Here is a 21388-nt window from a genome sequence, read left to right as displayed (position 1 = left end):
CGCCACCAGGGAAGCCCGACCTATGGCTTTTTAAATAAAGACCTACTAATACCATTATTTAGAGCAAGTCAGGACTTAAAAGCTTTACTTTTTCAGTGCTAACAGAAATCAACAGAGCCAAAGTATATAACATGAATTACAAATGACAGAGGAATAGTTCTTACTATCCAGGACATCCAGTTATACGTCAATTCATTTTGGGGGTGCACACTTTATCTTGAAAATTCGGACATGTTTGTTTGCCTATGGCAGAAATAAACATAAAGACTAATTTATTAGCTTTAAGGAACTAGACTATTAAAGAGGTAACATTTTTTAAGAAATGTGGAGGTTGACAGGAAAAGACAGATCCTGGAGACCCTGAAGTGGGGGATGGAATTTCCCTACAGATGAGAATTTTGAGGGCCAGTCCAGAAAATTAATTAGGTTGGATTTGGAGAGTATCATAAACTCAGCACTAACTTTGTAAAGAAATACCATCTGGAGTATAAAAATAAGACCTCATGAAATTGTGTGTAAGTGGGCACTGGTGTAGTAGCTGAGGATGGTGGGGAGTAGTTGTAGGGTCCAAGGAGAAGAATTATAGTTCATGGAATGCTTATGTATTTCTCTCTGCCTGTACTCTTATATTTTTATTTGCCTTTACTCTTATTGGAAGTAATAATTTATGTCATTTTATGCAATTCATTTTAACAATCTGATTCTCAATTTCATCATTTGTAAAATAGGGATAGCAATACTTATCTCATAATGCTATTGGTTAACATTTTTTTGCATTTATAAGTGTGTCTGCTAAAGGGAAAGACAGAGATACTATATTGAAAGAGTTAATCATTGTAACTAGAATAAAGTATTACATAATGAGTAATAAATATTGTCCTATTTAAAAAAACATTGCATTGGTGTCCCTTTTCCTATGGCAGCATAAATCTTAACCTTTTGGAAATAATGGGACATGGAAATTGATCAAGACAGGAAACACGAAGGGAAATACATTCAGCTGAGATATGGCAAGTAGGTTTTATCTCAAGTGCTAAATTACATGGATTTAGTAATGGCTACCTGGAATGTAGAGAAAGGATTGTGAAGTCAAGTTCAGTTTCCATGAGAAAGAATGCTGTAACACATTAGCACCATCTGCCCTGAGTATGGTAGAATTTGTGGCATTCTTCCTGTGTCTGTTATCCTATGGATCTCTGGAAATGTTTTATTAAATACTAATTCACAATAGAACCTAGCTTTACTGACTTGCTTACAGTTTTCTTCTCTCTTTCTCTCTTTTTCTCCCTCTCCCTCTCCCATTCTCCCTTTCTCCCTCCCTTCCTCCCTCCCTTCCTTCCTTCCTTCCTTCCTTCCTTTCTTCCTAAACAGGTCTTGTTTATAAGCCTATCATCTTGCAGATATAAGTAGCTACTCCTAAAGAGCCAAGTTCTCCTTTGTAAAATGCAGGACATGAATGTGTCTCTAAGGTTTCTTACATTTCAATAATGTTATGATTCTAATTATGTCTTGACTTAAAATAGAAAACACCTCTTTAAGCAACTCAAAATCAATCAGTTAAATAATTACCAAACAATTACAATGTATAGGCATTATTCTAAGGCACTCATTGTATAGTGGTAAATAAACCGAGTTCTTGCTCTTAAGAAGCTTGTATTTTAGTATATATGTAGGGATTTAGTGGCATCAATGGGAGTGTGTATATTAAATAAATAAGCAAATAACTGAACAATAAAATATCAAGAAATGATATGACTTTGATAAAAGGAGAAAATTTTGATAGGCTAGAAAAAGCAAAAGGAGTAGAAAGCTCAAAATAAGATCAAAAAAGTGAATAAATATAAATAAACTCAGTACATCAAAAAATGAGAAAAATACAATATATATGTACTTGAAAATAGGTTCCCATAATATATAAAACAAAAATCACTAGAATTTTAAGAAAAAACTAAAAATTAAGAATTATAATAGATTGCCCTAACTATTTCAATAATTGCTAGGCCAAGCAGATTTTTCAAAAATGGCAAGGGCATAAATATTTGAGAAATATAATTAGAGAGCTTGATTTAATGAGTATATATATATAAAAAACTGCACCCATAAATTGAATGACACTCTTTTCTCCAAGCACACAGGGAACATGCATAAAAACTGACCATATAAAAGGCCACAAAACAAATTTAAGATATGCCTCTTCCAGTGGGAGAGTTTTGGCATGTTGCTCAAGTTCAGCTCTCCATAAGACCAATGCTTCCTAAACCATAGTCACAAAGTTTAAGCTTTCCCATGATCCCCTAGTTTGGAGCAGCTAGTATTTTCATACAACCCCAATTAATAGCTGGCACCTTAAATCCTTACTGTTTGGTAGCAAATAGCTCATATATTCTCCCACTGAGCAGGCCATTTTCTTACTTTGCTCTGTAAGATGAGAGACCCATAGAGGGTTCAATCTTTCCATCAGAATGAAGTCCATACCATGTTAGTGTTGAGCAGATACCTTGCTCTGGCAAGCATTTCCAAGTAATGATGGACATATTGGAGAGCTCCAAACAACTGTTTCCGGCTGACTTGTTTTTCCTTTCCCTAAGAAAGCCTTCCTTAACCCATGCCATGCATGCCATGGGAAGTTGTGGAATTTATCTTGACTTCCTTTGACAGCCCTGAGGAAACAAACCCTTCTTCCCAGTGCAAATTCAGAAGGAGTTTCAATTGTATATGTAATATTATATTTATTAAAACAAGAATAACAAGATCTGAAGCAAATATGGCACCATGTTTGTCAAGTTGGATGGTAAATACTTTGAAGTTTGTTTTACTATTCTGTATAATTTTTAGCTATTGAAAATATTTCATAATTAAAAACAAGAAAATCTAAGCAGTAAGTAATAAATTCAAAGTATGCATTTTCAGAACTCAAATGATCCCTTTATCAGTTTGTCCTTTATGGACTCAACTACTGAAAAATAAATTTTAACTTTAAACAACTAAGATCTAATTTGTCCTTATAGTCATTGAATATAAAACTTAAGAAAAATATATTTATAAATATCCATAGCATTGTAATATTGATTCATTTAAATACTTGCAGAAATATTCTAAAATGTTATCATCACAATTTACCCTATTCTGAATATTGACATATTTAAATATTTTTTGACATTTTCTGAAACATGACTGTCAAAATACTTTGTGAGTAGTATACTTTGTGAGTACTCTCTTTATCACTGAGAGTAGTCTCTGAATACCTGATATTTGAGTGAATCCTCAGCTTCCAAAACATGACTTTGTTTTTTAAGAAATATTTTGTGGTCTCAGCCAACTCCTGCAGTATACTAATTGCTTATTTGTTTGCCTGATACATTTCCTTTGGTAGTAATTAGGAAAATGCTAATTTCCTTCTCACTCATAGGAAAAGTCTACAGTGAGAGCTCTTTTGTGAGCTGAATTGTAGGTAGTCTGCATTAAGAAATGCATATATTACTAACATCTGACAATGGTTAATACAACATTATTCTCCTGTATAAAATGTTCAAATTTTAAATCATGATGCTAAAATCAAATGTTCACATTTACCTTTATATTCTAAATGAAATCCAGTGTAACTAACAGATCCATCACTCCGAAAAGCCAAATGCATGGTATTTGAGCTGCTTTCTATTCTCTCTGGTAACTTGCTGTCTTGAAAACTTCCAATCAGTGGGCTGTTACTGTCTGGTCCATCATATATATAGAGGAAGTCATAGTTTGGTTCTATGCTAAAACTAAAATGAAAGAAAAAGAAAGAAAGCAAGAAAGAAAGAAAGGGAGAGAGAAAGAAAGAAAAAAGTGGAATGGTTATTACTAAGGTATTAAGCATAATAGTCACATAATCATATATTAATTCAATCAATATCTTTAAAAATAACAACAGACCCTGTCAAAATAAGCTAATTTGAAAATTCACCTGGCAACAGCACACTGAATATGCATATCAAATCAGCACTGGAAAAGAGAAAAGACACCTTGATATTTTCAAATATTTCTAGTTGGCATTGTGTCTATAGGAAATAAAAATGACTGTAAGGCAAACAGTTTATAAGCTGATGAAAGGATACAGGATTTGGAGTCAGAGTTTAGGTTCAAGACTTGCTTCTGCCTTTGTTAGCTACATATCCTTATGCAAGTTACTTTATATCAGTAAAATGTGTAAGATAATAACCATTTTAAAAAATTTTTCTTCCAGATATTTTACATCATAAAAATGCAACCTCTCTTTTCTCTGTCAATGGTACTGTTTGCCTTGAACTTCAAAATTTAAGAGCATTTTTGCTGTTTTAAAATTCACCTCAACATGTCAGATTCAAACAAAAGTTGGAAAGACAAAATTTGCTTTTAAATTACTGAAAGCACCACACATTGTACTAGGTATTCTTTTTCCTGAAAGTAAATATATTTTCTTCTTTTAGAAGCTAGTATAGGCAAATCAAACCAATACACTCTTCATCAAAATTAGTGTGTGAATAAAGACATTTTAGCATGTAAACTATTCAAATCAATATTTGAATATTGCAAAATTTGCATGATAAACTTGCCTTAAAACCTTCAAAATATGAGAATTGTCCCATAGTGATTATAGAACCCACATACTTAGAAGGCAGAAGACATGTAATCATGTGTCTATTACCTAACTCATACTGTGGCAGAGGAAAGGATGGACTCAAGTGGGTCATTAAGAAAAGTCAAGAAGTTCATGATATAAAATAAAACCAATAAACCTTGCCGTTGTTAAACATCCATCAATGGAGAAACTATTTTGTCAAGTTTTATCACCTCTGCATCTAAACAAAAAACTTGCTAGGTTGGGAGATACTATTTCCAAATCCAAGAGATTGATAGAGGTTGTTTCCACAATTCTAATCCTTTATGTATACATGTACAAGGGAGAGGAATCTAGCTAGTTTACTTGCACATAAATAGTGGTGAAGAAAGACTGGGATAATGCAGAGGTTACCAACTTCCCATATAAAAGGGACAATGCAACATGGGAAAACTGGGGGACCACCATATTGTTATATTTTGTTTTAATAGTAGCTTCAGGGCTTCCCGGGCGGCGCAGTGGTTGAGAGTCTGCCTGCCGATGCAGGGGACACAGGTTCGTGACCCGGTCCGGGAGGATCCCACATGCCGCGGAGCGGCTGGGTCCGTGAGCCATGGCCGCTGGGCCTGTGCATCCGGAGCCTGTGCTCTGCAACGGGAGAGGCCACAACAGTGAGAGGCCTGCGTAACGCAAAAAAAAAAAAAAAAAAAAAAAAAAAAAAAAAAATAGTAGCTTCACATGTCTGATTCAGTTAATTACTCTTGAAACCTTTCAGTGAGTATGAGGCCTGAATTTTGGTAATGTAGCAGAAGTCAGAGGTTAAGGTCTTATTTCATTACTTACTACCCTTGTTCTGGGGTAAAACACAACTTTCTGAAAGTCATGTCTTTTATCGTTAAGGTTCGATGAGAATTACAACTTCCTTACCTATCTCACTATTGGAAGAATCACTAGAAACAAGTTCTTTGTAAAGGATATAGTAAGTATAGTCTAAATGTACTATCCTTGGAAGGCCAAAAGCCTATTTAACAATAGTAATTTCAGTATTTTTTGTTTTAAATTTCTAGTTTGGGTTTAAATAATTCAAAATATTGATTTATAACTTCTCTGAAAATGAGAATAAAACAAAAAACAGTCTTTTTCTAGGAACCTTTAGAACGTTAGCTATAATAATTATTTTTCCTTAAAAACTGGAAAGATAGTATATTCCAATAGTATGTTCTATTTTACAAAGCACTTTCATAAATATTAACTTGGTCTTGTCAATAATCCTCTGGTATAAGGAAGAGATTATCATTTCCATTTTCCCAATGAGGCCCTAAAACGTCAGTGGTCTCCCTAAGATCACATAATAAATGACACAGCTGGAAATCAACTTTTGGTCATGCACTTCATGTAATACAGCCTTCTACCACTCAGTTATTAACTACAATAAATTTTTTAAGTAAACTAAGCCCTGTATCATACACCCTGACATTTCTAATTTGGTACTGTCATTTCCTCTACTGTAAAAATGGGAAAAGTAGTACTTACTTCAGGAAACTGTCTTATAACTGGGTCCTGGCATATAACTAACATTGTCATCATTGTTGCTTTGTTATTACCAATTATCAATGTATCACTACAAATTATAGAAATAATTCCATATATTTTTACTTTTTAAATTTTTCATGAGTTTGAATTATCCTTTTTTAAATTTCTTTTTTTAAACCTGGCTTCAACATATCAGAAAGATTTTTCAGCTTAATATTTTACATAAATAACAAGCACCTTTGACATGCTAGCAGAAGAAGGGGCTGTGTTACTAGAGCCAACAGACATCAGTCTTGGACACTGAAGATTAGGAACATTTCTAGTTAGAAACGCTTTAAGTTGCTGGTACCTAACATTCCCATTGAAATCTTAAGGAAAAGAGTTAGGCCAGGTTCTGTGAAACAGCTGTTAGCTCCATGTGAGGAAACAGAGGCTCATTCATATAAATAACTTACCCAAGGTAACATAAATGATAGCGGCAGAGCTGGGGCTCAAACTCAGTGGTTTCTTTGCCACACGGGAAACTGCATCCTCTACTGCTTCAGTACTAAGCTAACCCTGCAGCTGATACTGCTAAATAACAAATGTAAATTTTGGAACACCTCATGGTAAGTTCTATTAGGAGGCAAGTTCTGCTGAGAGAGTATAGGAAAATGATCCATCAAATTCTTGTCAGCTTGACTTAATGAGACCACCAGTAAGGACAGTAGGTAGAATATGTTTCTTCCCAAGTCCAGTGGTGGTGCTGCACCTATGGGTATTTAGATACTTCAAAAAAGTTTTGGGTGGTACACATATGGGAGAAAAAAATTCCTTGAAATACTGACCTTTTAATCTTTATGTTTAGGACAAACAGAACTTTTTGAAACAGTAATGGTAAGTTCAGGGAGGGAGGAAATGTTATAAAGAGATAGCATTTTGTGAGAGTCAATAAACTACTCAACCTTTAACACGTCTCCTCTATATTGGAAACTGGTGAAAGATGCTCACTCATCTGTAGTTCTGTAGCCTTCAGCACTACATTGGCATCTGTGCTACTATACAGGGATTTGTAAACTGTTTATTGCAAAATATTAGCATTGAAATCGGTAAAAAACAACAACAACAAAAACCTTAAAAATGTCATGTAGAGAAATAAAAATTTGCCTAGTGAAATGCTAAAGCAAATGAGCAAAAAGATTTTTAAAATGTGGAAATGTACGGGAACTCACCTGATAAATGCCAAGGAGATAACATAGTCTGCGTTCACGGTGAGAGTCCAGTCACAGTCCCTGCTGTGGGGATATGGGTGAGGGAAGTTTGGTGAAAGAATAAAGCCTGAAGATCCTGTTAAATTGCCTCCACAGGGTGCTTTAATTTAAAACAAACAAACAAAACCCCTTAAGTGATTAATAAAATGTACTATATAATATCAGTATTTGTGAAAACACTTATTTAAAAAAGTTTAGGTTTTGTACAGATGATTTTTTACAGTACTGGATGCTTAAATACTGCATTATCTTTCAAGAAAGACAATTAAAATACTAAATACATACATACATACATTGAATTTAGCTCCTTTACTGGCTTCAAACAATAAGAAAAAGTTATATTTCTTTCCCTTTCTATTACTATTTTGTTTCATGTAAAAGAAAAGCATTAAGAAGAAGAGTAAAAATGGTTTCACCCTGGTTACTAGGAAAAAATCTGAAGGTTACTGCAAAAAAGATAGAAACAAAACAAAGCAAAACAAAATCTCTAATAATAAGTGGAATAATAGAATATGAGGTATTTAGCTCATTTTCAAATCTTCCCTGCTACCTTTATTTACAGAGGAAGAGGCTTTGATAATAGTTAATGAGTGAAAATGGATAACTATCTGAGAACCTATAGCACTTTACTCCTACACTGAGTGTTAGGATATTCTTAAATTCTAGTTGCCTGACTTGTTGATGAAAACAGACAGTTGTTATTATTGTGGCCCAAACAAAGGTTTCTGTAACACTTCAAAGGAAAGTATCAAAAAATTGTCAGAGAAATTCAGAGATTAGATTCTTCACGGGATTATTGTCGGAGTCTGTTAAACACAGCTTGATCAGGAAATAATATATTACACAAAGTTGGGAGATGCAGAAAAATAGAGAAATTAAGATATGGAGGGCCCTGGTGGCAGAGTGTGAGAGTGGGGATGTAAATATAGGTATGCACACTGAGAAAGAGAGAGATTGAGACCGAGATTGGGATTCTCATGATGTAATGACGTCTCCTACACATAATCACCACATCATCATTGTTATTTGAGCTTTAAAATTATAGCTTTCCTCAGATCAATTTTACCATTCAGTTGTAAGGCATACGGGATTCTCTTGACAGCATAAAACTGGTTTTGGAAGGAGGAGAATTTTGGTTCTGGTAACATTTCAGGTATTTGTTCTTTGCCTGAGCCTAGATATGTAATATCATCATTAGAATTTGGTAATTTTTACCATCTTAAATAATGGATGTCTGCTATTATTGATACATTTCCCCATGACCCTCTGCTACCTTTGTCTCAGTGCCTCAGTCACAGTAGATGACCTACTCTACTGAGAATATTTATTTGCTGAGCCTTAATTTATTTACCACGACTTACCTATCACCTGTATGGTTTTTGTGGTGTATCAAATGATTAAACAAACTATCTCAACTTTAGTTTTCCCTATTCAAACTTCAACACTTCCTGAATATTTAACGAGTCCCTCCTATTAATCAGGATAACACCCTCGACTCAATCACACAATCTCTCTTCCTTCACCAGAACCTGTGTTCATTTGTCTCCTTTATTCTCTCTGGTTTCTTCCCCTTTGTCCACAGGTGTTCAAGTCTCTTTCATCCTAAAAATAAAACAAAGTTTCCTCTAGCCTATTTCCTTTCCCCTTTTCTTCAACTGAAAATGTTGAATTTTACCTGATGGTTAAGAAATCCCCTCACCCTTTTGTGTTTGGTTATATGGGTTCACTGTGAAGAACCACCCTTCACCATCTGACTCAGATAAGATTCACTTATCAGGTCTTTGATAAAATCCTTTAAATAAGCCCCCTCATTTTCCTATGACAAGACCAGACATAGACCCTAAAAATCCCCATTCTTTGACTCAAATGATTAGTTGAATTGCTTGATCTCACTGATCAATCATAATAAACTGCTTGTAACCACACTTTGGTCAAGCTTCTCTCCTTTCTCTAGGTCCTTGAACTCTGGCTCTCCCTCAGCCTTGAGTGAGCACACAACCCCTCCTGAGGATAGGCTGGACTCAGAGTACAGCATTCCGGGCCACTCTTTCATTTCACTTCCCCACACCTGGTTCTTTCCAGCCTTGTGTACTCCTCTCTATAAAAGAAAAATCCCCTTTTCCGAATTCTTCAGGTGCTGGAAGATCTCACCATCACATTGCTCTCCCTATCATAGTAGTACCACTACCCACACACTACAAAAACCCTTTTTAGTTTTTAAATGATCACCATAATGAGTTTGGTAAACGTCTGTCTTATCATATAGTTACAAAATTAAAGAAAAAATTTAAAAAATTCCTTGTGATGAGAACTCTTAAGATTTGCTCTCTTAACAACTTTCATAGATAACATACAGCAGCATCACATATCACGTTGTATGTTACATTCGCAGTACTTATCAATCTTGAAACAGGAAGTTTGTGCTTTTGAACCAATTTCATCCAATTAGCTCTCCCCGAGCCCCTGACTCTGGTAACCAAAAATATGATCTCTTTTTCTATGAGTTTGTTTGTTTTTGAATTATAATTGACCTATAACACTGCTAGTTTTCGGTGTATAACATAGTGATTTGATATTTCCATACACTACAAAAGTAAAATTGTACAATAATTCCTTGTTAATAAAAGTCTCTCCTCGCTATTTTGAATTTGTTTTTTATTTTACAACTACACCTTTTGAAAAGGAAGTCTAATCTCATTCTCTCTTTCATCACCTATGTACTATATGTACCTGTAGGCAGACTAACATGATTAGCAAAGCAGGTCACTGGGAAAAAATAGTTTCTTATGTTATATCTTGAAGAAAAGTACCAAAGTATTCATCCTGAGAAAACTTATCTCAGGCTTAGAATTTTTTTTTTTATTTGTAATTATATTTAGAGAGACAACAACCTTTTTGTTGCTTAGGGACTCTAGATGTCTTTATGTGGTCCTTCCCACCTCTCCTGCTCTCTCCAGCCATTGCTATTTCCCTTAGCCTCCGAGCCTCCCACACATAACACTCCCTAGCTCATCCTCAAATGACTTTTGTATTGACTAATATAGGAGGGTATTTTTGCCTTTATCTTTCTCTTCATATCTGCAGTCATCCTTATCTGTTGACTTTCACCGTAAATTCACTCTCCTCGTTTTTGGAACTCCACTTCTAATTTTCTTCTGATGTCTTTGTACAGATCTCTGTTTTATTGGCAAGCACTTCTTTCACTTCATCTTATAATTTTGGTATTCTCCTGAATTCCTTACCTAATCGTCTCTAATTTTCACTCTATTACATTTTTCCTTGTTGATCATGTCCGAATTGTGAGTTTATCTTCCACTTACATACTGATAACCCCTTTTTCCTATCATCTCCAACAGATTTCTCTGCTTAATTCTAAACCATATGCTCAAGTGCTTACTGGCTATCTCTACCTGATCACTGTGGGTACATCAACACAGAATATCCAACATATCCAAACCTCAACTCAAATTTCTCCTGTATTCCTAGGATGTTTGGTTAGCACTATCATCCAACCACATATATTCCCAAGCTAGAGGCCTAAGATTCTTCCCTTTTCTTTATTGCACCCTTGACTCCAGTCTATCAAGAAGCACTACCAAGACCCTACCTCAGTTCCTCATAGATATTTTTCAATCTATCTCTTCTTTCCTTTTCTAATACCACATTTCTAGATCTGACTCTTACATGCCTCCAGAATTATTGCAATATTTTTTGTTTCCCATGCCTCTAGTATAATCTCGTTTCCTCCATTTCATCTTCCCAGTGAAAACATCTAATCATACTATGTCCATGCATAAAGTTCTGCAGTTATTACACATTGCCTAAAAGATGATGTCCCGACTCCAGTATAGCTTTCATGTCTTGACCCTTGCAACCTTTCCAATTGCATCAACCACCAATCTAGACACATAATTTACACTCAAAACTATCATTTGCTTGTTCCTTGTATTTACATGCCTTTATGCATCCTATTTGTTTTTCCTGACATGTCTTCCCTTCTACCTCTATATAACTTTTACTTAGGTCTCAAGATTCATCACTGCCTCCAGGGAGTTTTCCTAGAAATTCTCAGCCTGGACTCTGCTTCAGCTCTCTCCAACACACTCTAGTATCCATAGCAACCTGTGCCTATCTCCATCATTTCCCTTACCATATTTTATTTAAATATTCCTTTCAGGTATCTGCATTCATCACTAATCTGCAAGCTAAAGACTGTGTTTTATATGTTATTTTCTATGTGAGATTTAGCATATACTACACATTCCATAAATGTTTGTTGAATTGCTATTGACTCCTTGTATTGATTGTGAAGATTAAAGATGAATAATTCTGAATGGCAATCTAATTTGTTTTGATAAAAATAATTTGTTTTGATAAAAGCTATATGTTTTGATTAAAATAATGACACATTTTATCTTTGGAACTTTAAAAATCTATGTGAATTTGAAAAATGTTAGAAATATATGTGTAATAGCAAATGCAGTTACATATGTGTATATATATATGTATATATGCACAAAAGGCAGGAATGTTTTTTGTGTTTTTTTTCACATTCTAAGGAAGTGGTATCATTTGTACTTTGGGGGATCATGGGGGCAATTTTATTTGTTTGTTTCAGTTCTCCTTATTTTTCACAGGAAACTTTGGTCTTTTTTATCGTTAGCAATTTTATACACATGAACACATCCACATATACGTTTATATGTGTATACCCTTTATCATAAAAGATATAGGAAAATCCATTACACATATTTTTAAGTATCTTACTGGATATATTTTGTGATTATACTATTATTGGAGCATAAGATCCTTTAAAATTCTTTTGATTCTATTATTAAAATTATTTATTGAGGTTTTCCAGATAAATTTCATAACTGTAGTAGATTTTGAAAATCTATAAAAGCTATTGAGACAAGCTGAGACATTATCTAACATTTGTATATCCCAAACAACTCAGTAGTAAGGCAAACTCTCTCTGCATTTAATATATTAAACTTTAAATCCCATTTGGAAAGTACATCTTTTACTTTTATGCATCTAATCATAAAGCATCCAAAGTAAGATTCTCTTTAAATCAAATATATTTGTGAATTAAATTTTTAGTTAGGTTCCATAGAGTTCTGACACATTTATGATTTGTTCTGCGTGTAATTTCTTATGAGACAGTTATACAGGCAACTATTGATAATGATTTTACAATCTTAATTTTTCTCCCCTATTCAGTTTTGTGTCTACTGTCTTAGCAGCCCACCCATACTAATGTCTTTGTTATTTACCTTCATATTGAGTGCTGTTACTTTCCCTCTGGCAATGTCAAAGTAATCTTCACACTGTCAATTCTGTTAGAATGAATTCTATTAACTCTCTTAAAAATGACTGTCCTTCTGCTTGGTGTTTGCTATAAGGTTGACTACTTCTACATGCAAGCAAAATGCTTTATGCTCCAGGGTCTGAGACATAAACTTATGAAGTTTCTAAAAAGTTCAGGGTTTAATCTTTGGCATAGTATTTCCAATCATGGAGTTCTTTCTCATAAGTTTCAGAGGTCAAGTTTTCTGCAGCTTAGCAATTTTTCAGATTTTTTTTTTTTAAGGTTACTATCTTCCTCAGAGAAACTCTAATGCATACCCTCTCCTTAAGCAATCTTTTCCTACCAAAAAATTATACACAACACCACTGTCCTTACAAAAAATTCCCACAATCTGCTTAATTAAAGTAAAATTTGGTGTTTAACTTTTATTTTCTAGAATTATGACTTGCTGGCTAAAGTCTTGTCTACAAATGGAATTTTATAACAGCCTATCTCAAAATTCTTTACTCTTTTAACCTTTTGGATTTTCGTGTTTTCTAGCATTTCAGTGTAAAGCTGTTAAATGTTTCAGAATTCTCTACATGACAACATTTGACATAATATAACCTTTCTAGTAATTCTAATAAATAACACCCGTTTAATAGGTCTAAGAATCACAATAAACAAGAAGTTCCACAGTAAGTCTGTGGAATTGTCATTTCCTCTTTACACAAAGATTCTCTTTACAAGATACTCAGTCAAATTCCAATTAATTTGAATGTGGCATTTTAGTTTAATTGGCATTTTCTTAGGTTAACTGTCTGGTAAACAAATGAAAACTTCATTGTTTCAGTCCCTTTTCCTTTGAAAATATTGTTTTCTCTGTATTTTTTCCTCTGCTTTTATGAGTGTATTTATAGTAAATGTAAATTAATCGATGTTTGATGATTTAGAATCTTGCAGTGGTACATAGAGAGCAACATAGGTATAAACGGAAATAAACTGTAAAGGAAAATATGGCTAAATCTGAACTGGCTCAATGTATGTCCTTATTTTGTGCTTTTTTTATGTCCCTTTAATAAGCCTTTTCCTTATCATCTGCTCCATTTTCTACAGAAGTCTACAACTATCTGTCTACTCCCTGCCTGGTTTGAGCCTTTAGATGTGTTTTGTTCTGTGTATTGTGTTTTTTAAAATTCCAACAAATAAAATACAAAAGATGTGATATGAATTCAGATTTTTTAGTTTTCACTTTACTAGAGAAGTTCACAAAAACAGGGAACTCTTCTGTCTTATTGTACTGCTAAATCCTCAATGCCTAAATCAACACATAGGACACACTAATGAATTTGAGTTTGCAGCTCTTGCATAAGAAGCATAAAATGGGGTAAAGTAAATCTGAATAACTGAGTGCTTGATATGTTCACTTCTGACTGAGGTACTAAACACTCTTTTCCTATTATCATGTGATAATAGGAAAAATTATCATTTTCCCAGTGGGGAAATGATTATTGAAAATGTATTTATGAGTTAGATATAAAGTGAACAAAAATAAGGCTTTCTCTCCTAAAAGTGCTAAATTTGCATGCTATAAGAAATACACTGAACAAGATATGGAATCTTCTCCCAAGGTGCTTGCAGTGTAGTAAGGGAAAGAATATGATAAATAAAATTTTGAGTACACATAACGTACTTTGGGCAAACTGTATTATACATTCTAGATGATGCCAATTTTAAAACACTTGAGCTCAAGTTTTGAGATTAAACTAGATGAATTTAAGAACCTTAATAATGAAATTTTTTTTTAAGATTATATAGCAAGTTTTCTCATTATTTTTATTCCAAACGTGGTATATCTCTCTAACTTTTTCTCAGACCCAGTAGGGAAATAATATGTATCTTAATTTCTAGAGTTAAACTTGGAGATTCAAGAATAGACCATGGATTCAAAAGGCAGAGAGTTGGAAGTATGAACCAAGTAGTTGCAAATCCTTAGATCATCAAAATAAAAACTGATAATTCATTTGGAATACACGGATTGAAGGGAAAGTCAAAGCTTTGAAACTCAAACCTAAGTTCTGATAAAATTTTCTTTCTTAGAAGGAATAACCATTATCGAGGCAAGATCAACCTGGCCCAATTTAAATAGAGTCTGAATCCACTCTTTAAATTTTAAAAGTAGTGAATTACTACATTTGTATAGTAGAAAGGGAAGACGAGGATTTTTCAAGGACTTTGATTCTATTTTTTCTTTGGAATTTTATTTTATTTATTTTTTTATACAGCAGGTTCTTATTAGTTATCTATTTTATACATATTAGTGTATATATGTCAATCCCAACCTCCCAATTCAATCCACCACCACCATCCACCCTGCCACTTTCCCCCCTTGGTGTACATACATTTGAAGAACTTTGATTCTTTACTGTTTTTTTTTTTTTTTTAGAGTGTTAGAACCACTGAGAATCTAATAAAATTATAGACCCTCTCCTCAGGGGAAAAATAACAATGATTTATAATTTTGTGCATTTTTGGAGGGTTATAGACCTCTGAAATCTTATACTCCCATATAACCTATTCCAGAATACTGTTCTTAATTAAAACACTGAAACCAGTTTTTAACCATTGTTTTACACCTGTATAAAATTTTAATTATTCTAAATTCATACCTATACAAACTGGTGGGCTGGGCTGCCAGAAGTATCGATTTTCTACCTGAATGCAGGTTATTCTTTCCTCTCCTTGAAGCTCATATCCTGGGTCACATTGAAAAACAACAGTGTCCCCAGGTTCTCGTCCATCTCCATTTCGAGTCCCATTCATGGGAACCCCTGGGTCACGACATGCAGTGGCAACAGAACCTATGAAAAGACAGAAACAAACCTTTAGTTTTCATGCTATCCAAAATCACCTTCGAAGTTCCAGATCTTATATTTGAGAAGCTTCCACATATCTATGTGCTCTTAGAAAATTAACTTAAAAAATGCTTGGGGTTGGGCTTTCCTGGTGGCGCAGTGGTTGGGAACCTGCCTGCCAATGCAGGGGACGTGGGTTCGTGCCCTGGTCTGGGAAGATCCCACATGCTGTGGAGCAGCGGGGCCTGTGAACCATGGCCGCTGAGCCTGTGCGTAATGCTTGGGCCATAATTCCCTGTGCTATACAATATCTCCTTGTTGCTTTTTTAATGGAGTATATAATCTGTAAAAACTATCTATGAATCACTATGCTGTACACGGGAATTAATATAATATTGTAAATCAACTGTACTTCAATTTAAAAATGCTTGGGCTAATTTTTAAATACCTGCACAATAAATACTTTTTAATTGTTTTTGGTAAATAATTTATGTATTAACTTGCTTCAAGCAGAGACATGGCATTTTAGTAGCTAAATAATAAATTTACTCAAAATCTGTTTTTTGATACTACATGAAAGACACTGTGAAGAGGATGAAAAGACAGCTGCAGACTGGAAGAACATATTTGCATGGGCTATATTCCACAAAGGACTTGTATCTGGAATATATAAAGAATTCTTAAAACTCAACTGTGAAAAAAAAAAGAAAGAAAAAAATCCAACTAGAAAATGGGCAAAAAACATTTCAATAAAGAGGATACCAGATGGCACATCAAAAAGTGTTCAATATTATTAGCCATTAAGGAAATGAAATTTAAAACCACAATGAGATATTACTACATACCTATCAGATCAGCTAAAATAAAAAATATAGTAACACCAAATGCTGGCAAGATTCTGCAAAAAACTGAATTACTTACCCATTGCTGGTAGGAATGTAAAATGGTACAGCCACTGTGGAAAGAAGATGGCACTTTCTTGCAAAAATAAATGTGCTTACCATAACCCAGTAATTGTACTCTTGCCCATTTACTACAGAGAAATAAAAACCTGAACGTGGATGTTCACAGGAGTTTTATTTGTAATAACTAAAAACTAGGAACAAACCACCTTCAACAGGTGAATCATTAAACTAAATTCATACCATGATATACTGGTCAGTAATAAAAAGGGAATGATGATATACAAGACAGCTTGAATGGATCTGAAGGCAATTATGATGAGTAAATAAATGCAATAGCAAATGTTTTATACTGTTTGCCTCTATTTATGTAACACTCTTGAATTGACAAAATTATGAAGTTGGAAAACAGATTACTGGTTACCAAGAATTGTAGGGGGAGGGGATGGAAGGAGATGACCAGGACTATAAAACAGTAAGTAGAAGGATCTTTGTGATGGAACTGTACTGTGGTTTACCTCTGGTGGTGGTGATCAAATCTACATAAAACTATATACAAAATAAACATACACACAAAAATGAGCATATATAAAACTAATGAAATCTGAATAAGGTTCATGGATTGATATCAATGTCAATTTTCTGCTTGTGATATTGTGCTATAGTTATCCAAGAAATCATCATTGGAGGAAATTGGGTAAAGGGTATACAGGATCTCTATTATTTCTTACAATTGTATATAAATCTAAAATTATTTAAAAATTTCAAAAAGTTTAAAAAATCATTAGAGAAGAGTATGGGACCACAGGAAAGCAACTGTTCTTCTATATACAGTATAGGGCACATATAATAGCATAATTAACTACAATTATTCAGGTTAATGGAACAAGATATTACTTTGAATTACCACAAAGCAGATTTACCCTAAAGCATGTGATAATTAAGTATCAAGACAAAAAAGCTATTAAATTTTTCATTTAAGCTACTTATTAAACTATATTCATAAATGTAGGATTCAGCCCTTGTACAAATTATTTTTTAAACTGCATATTAAAGTAACTACACAAATGGCTGGATTATAGACACATAACTGGTATTCACTCATTCATTCATTTACTAACTTAATATATTCCAGACACTGTGCTAGGTGCTAGGAATACAAAGAAGAAATAGGCAGACATAAAACTGAACAGACTTCAAATTGTTCAAACTGCATAGCGGTGGCACCTACAAACAGATTCTGTTGTATACATCCCTAGTAGGTAAGTAAACAGGTACAAAGGTAGGTAGGTAGATACAGTTAGATAGATTCACCAATATACCAAACAATTTGTTACAATCTACCAGGTGTACTTTTTGTATTGATAGCTCATCTCCCTAATACTCATACACAGCAATGAAACCAGAGAATCTACACACAAATATAATGTTCTGACTCTCAAAGTCGTTTGGGAATCAAGAGGACCATATCAATTAAAAAACTGAAAAAAAAAACAACTAATGTTGGTGGTATGTTAAGTCTGAGACTGCATAAAAGCAGCAACAACAAAAAAGTGATATTATATATAATCACACATATATATATACACACAAAACTGAACAGACTGCAAATTGTTTTATATATCTTTTCAGAAAGGGTAAAATAAGGATATTTTTATTTTTGTTAACATATGGTATTTATTTTTCTCTTTCTGACTCACTTCACTGTATGACAGACTCTAGGTCCATCCACCTCACTACAAACAACCCAATTTCATTTCTTTTTATGGCTGAGTAATATTCCATTGCATATATGTGCCACATCTTCTTTATCCATTCATCTGTCGATGGACACTTAGGTTGCTTCCATGTCCTGGCTATTGTAAATACAACTGCAACGAACATTGTGGTACATGACTCTAAAAGGTTATTTTTAAAAGGGTTAATTTCTAAAGGGTTACTTTTTAAAAAGGGTTACAAGATGTAGACTGCAAATGTTATTTTACCGACCACTTAAATTAAATCTATGTATCATCATACACATCATCAGAAATCCTAACAGTTTTGCTTCATTTTACTGACAAACTAGTGCTTCTGAGCAATGGCCAAGGATGAAGACGTTACGTGTATAATTCCTTTAATTCTCCTAGCAAACCAATGGGTCAAGTGCTATTATTGTTTTTATTTTAGAGGTGAGAAAACTAAAGTTTAGGAAGATTAAGTAACCTGTTCAATATTACAAAAACTAAAGAACGCAGAACCAAGGTTTGAACCCCAGTCAGTATGATTTCAGAAGCCAAACCCTTAAATGTTACACTAGACTGTCCTCTTCTATCTGTTAACTGTCCTAGAGATACATTTTCTTTCACATTTAAACATAATAAACCCCATTAAGAAATGATAAAAAGTACAGAGATTATACCCATAAATAGAAAAGCTACAGTGCACATAAATGTGTCCATTTTAAAAATATTCAATCTTCTTTCATTTGAGTTATTTTTGAGAGAGTTATTTTTAGTTGTTAATAGAATAACAATCAGACTCATATTGGAGAATATTGAGGGAAGTGGGGTAGGGACTTGGTTCCAATTTCCAATTGGATTTGTTCTGTAATACCTATCAGTGTTCCTTACCAGAACATCCATCAGGCATTACAGGGTCTGGCAATTATAATCTTTCAATATTGATAGACTTTTTTTTTTTTGTAAATGCTTTTGTGATAAACTCAGTCATTAAGCTTTTCTTGAATTGCTCTGGAATGGTTTCCACCAACACTAAAACTGATCTATGAATTGGTTTTACAATACAAAAGTGGAACTGGATGTCCTACATACAAGATTTACACTTAGGATGTTTTAATTGGAAAGGAGTGATATAAAGCTAAGATGTGCTACAGCTTTCAAGCTGAAAAGTAGAATGATATACAGATTATGAAAAATATTCTTTTGTTGTTGTTTTTGTTATTGTTGTAGAGGCTTCCTATGTGCTGGACTCTGCAAAAAGCTTGAAGCTTAATATGAACATTCTCAAAGTAAAAACGTACATATAACAATGTTACAAAAACACTGAAATGAAAGCAGCTGGTATAACCATGTCTTACCAGAGTTTGAGGGAAAAAAGATGTTTTGGCCTTATTGTCAGAGTCACTGTGCTTAAAGATTTAAAGTGGAACCTAGTAGCTAAAATATAAAGGCTTCAATATGATAGCTAATATATAATATGTAAAAATATTCATTTGCCTTTGGGTCTGGTTGACTTGAAGGAAGAGAGGTGCCAAAATTGTTCTCTTCCTTTTTCTCTCAACTAATAAATAAATTACAAGTAAGATTTTAAAACACAATAGAGAATGATGGGGTTTAGTGAAAGACCAAATAAATTTTTTCTTGCAATTACTTGAGTTCTGAAAGCAATTAGTTAAATACACAAGAAAGAATTACTTGCTGTGAATGCTATTGTCTTATTTTCTTTACTTATTCAAAGTTTAATCTCTATACTGATTATACACTGTGTTTGTGGGTAGACAAAATTACATTAATTTTGGCATCGGTCGTTCTTCTTTTCTGTATTAAATAGAAACTATAGCCATTGAAGAAAATAACTAAACATTTAAAAAGTCATTCTGTATCTCCTTGGAAATTAGGACTGAAATAATCTCACAAAATTAGCACGATTTAAAAACAATTATATAATATTAGAACTCAGTCAGTATTAGTCACATATGTAAAAATAGATTAAGAATTTTTATTTGACACTTGTTTAATTTTGTGGAACATACAATTCTCAAGATATATAATTCTTATTTGCATTTTATTACTGTTGTTATATATACATATATATATATATATTTAAGTAGATGTTTGTTCCTCTCTATTCTCTTCTACTGTGGAATAATATACAGGGTGTTTCTATAGAATGAGGACTTTTTTGCAATTAAGTATTTTAATTTATCAACTATTTTAAAGACATAAAAATTTAAAAAGTATATATTAGAAAATAATATACCTGCCACCAGTGTATTAAGATAGGTAAGTTCTATTTATTATCACAGTTTTTTGTTTTTGTTTTTTGCAGTACGCAGGCCTGTCACTGTTGTGGCCTCTCCCGTTTTGGAGCACAGGCTCCGGATGCACAGGCTCAGCGGCCATAGCTCACGGCCCCAGCCACTCCACGGCATGTGGGATCTTCCCGGACCGGGGCACGAACCCGCGTCCCCTGCATCGGCAGGCGGACTCTCAACCACTGCGCCACCAGGGAAGCCCTATCTCAGTTTTTTAAGTCCAAATTACTTCAAATTTAATTGATGAAATGAATATCTGTATTTGTTCTATTAGGTTTAAGTTTGTCATTTATTCCTGATTTTTCTTAACATAGATATGTAAAGTAAGCATAAATTCCAACAAAGATAAAGGGTCTTAACAAACTTGTTATCTCACCTGCAATGATATCATGAAAGGAACATCCTAGAAAGTGTATATAATAGGCTTATATGCTATCCTATCCAAATATATCTTGGATTTGGTTTTCAAAACCTAGTGAAATTGACTATGAAAGATGACTTCCCTTCCTTGTCCCCCCCCAAAAAAAGAAATGGCCATTTACATTTTGGTTAGTCTAGAATAGGAATTATCAGCTGGTTAGTCTGTTTCACAGCTGATTATTCAGTAAAAATGATAATAGTCACAGGGAAAAGGTATATAAATAGAAGAGTATGTGACTAGTTAATACTGTCATTATGTAATATTTATTGGACACTTACTGTCTTTCAAACACTTGTACTGTGATCTATATCTCATTTGATTCAGAAGAAGTCTGGGTACTATTAGTATCTATATTTTCCCAATGAGAAGATTGAGGCTAAAAAAAGATAAGAAGCCTGACCAACATCACATAGTTACTTAAAGTGGATGAAGTGTCCTGTGCAGACGTGAGACCATTACCGAGGGACATTTCTTAAATAAAAGTGATAGAGTGTTTGCAAAACAAAAGTGCTGAAAGTGTGAACT

General features: G+C 33.7%; 1 protein-coding gene across 2 annotated transcripts in view; it reads right to left on the bottom strand.

Moving 5' to 3' along the window:
- CSMD3 (CUB and Sushi multiple domains 3) overlaps window positions 1-21388 on the bottom strand; it is a 1062125-nt gene that overhangs the window by 272867 nt on the left and 767870 nt on the right. For both annotated transcript variants that reach the window (XM_024739588.1, XM_024739590.1), the window contains 3 exons: window positions 15319-15510; window positions 7321-7459; window positions 3574-3761 (listed from right to left, as the gene is read on the bottom strand). In XM_024739588.1, the coding sequence (XP_024595356.1) occupies window positions 3574-3761; window positions 7321-7459; window positions 15319-15510 (519 nt within the window). The remainder of the gene's footprint in view (window positions 1-3573; window positions 3762-7320; window positions 7460-15318; window positions 15511-21388) is intronic.

This window comes from Neophocaena asiaeorientalis, unplaced genomic scaffold, assembly GCF_003031525.2.
Source record: "Neophocaena asiaeorientalis asiaeorientalis breed wild unplaced genomic scaffold, Neophocaena_asiaeorientalis_V1.1 scaffold533, whole genome shotgun sequence".
In the NCBI taxonomy this organism is placed as follows: domain Eukaryota; kingdom Metazoa; phylum Chordata; class Mammalia; order Artiodactyla; family Phocoenidae; genus Neophocaena; species Neophocaena asiaeorientalis.
The sequence above is the reverse complement of the archived record's forward strand: the minus strand, read 5'-3'. Positions and strand labels throughout refer to the sequence as shown.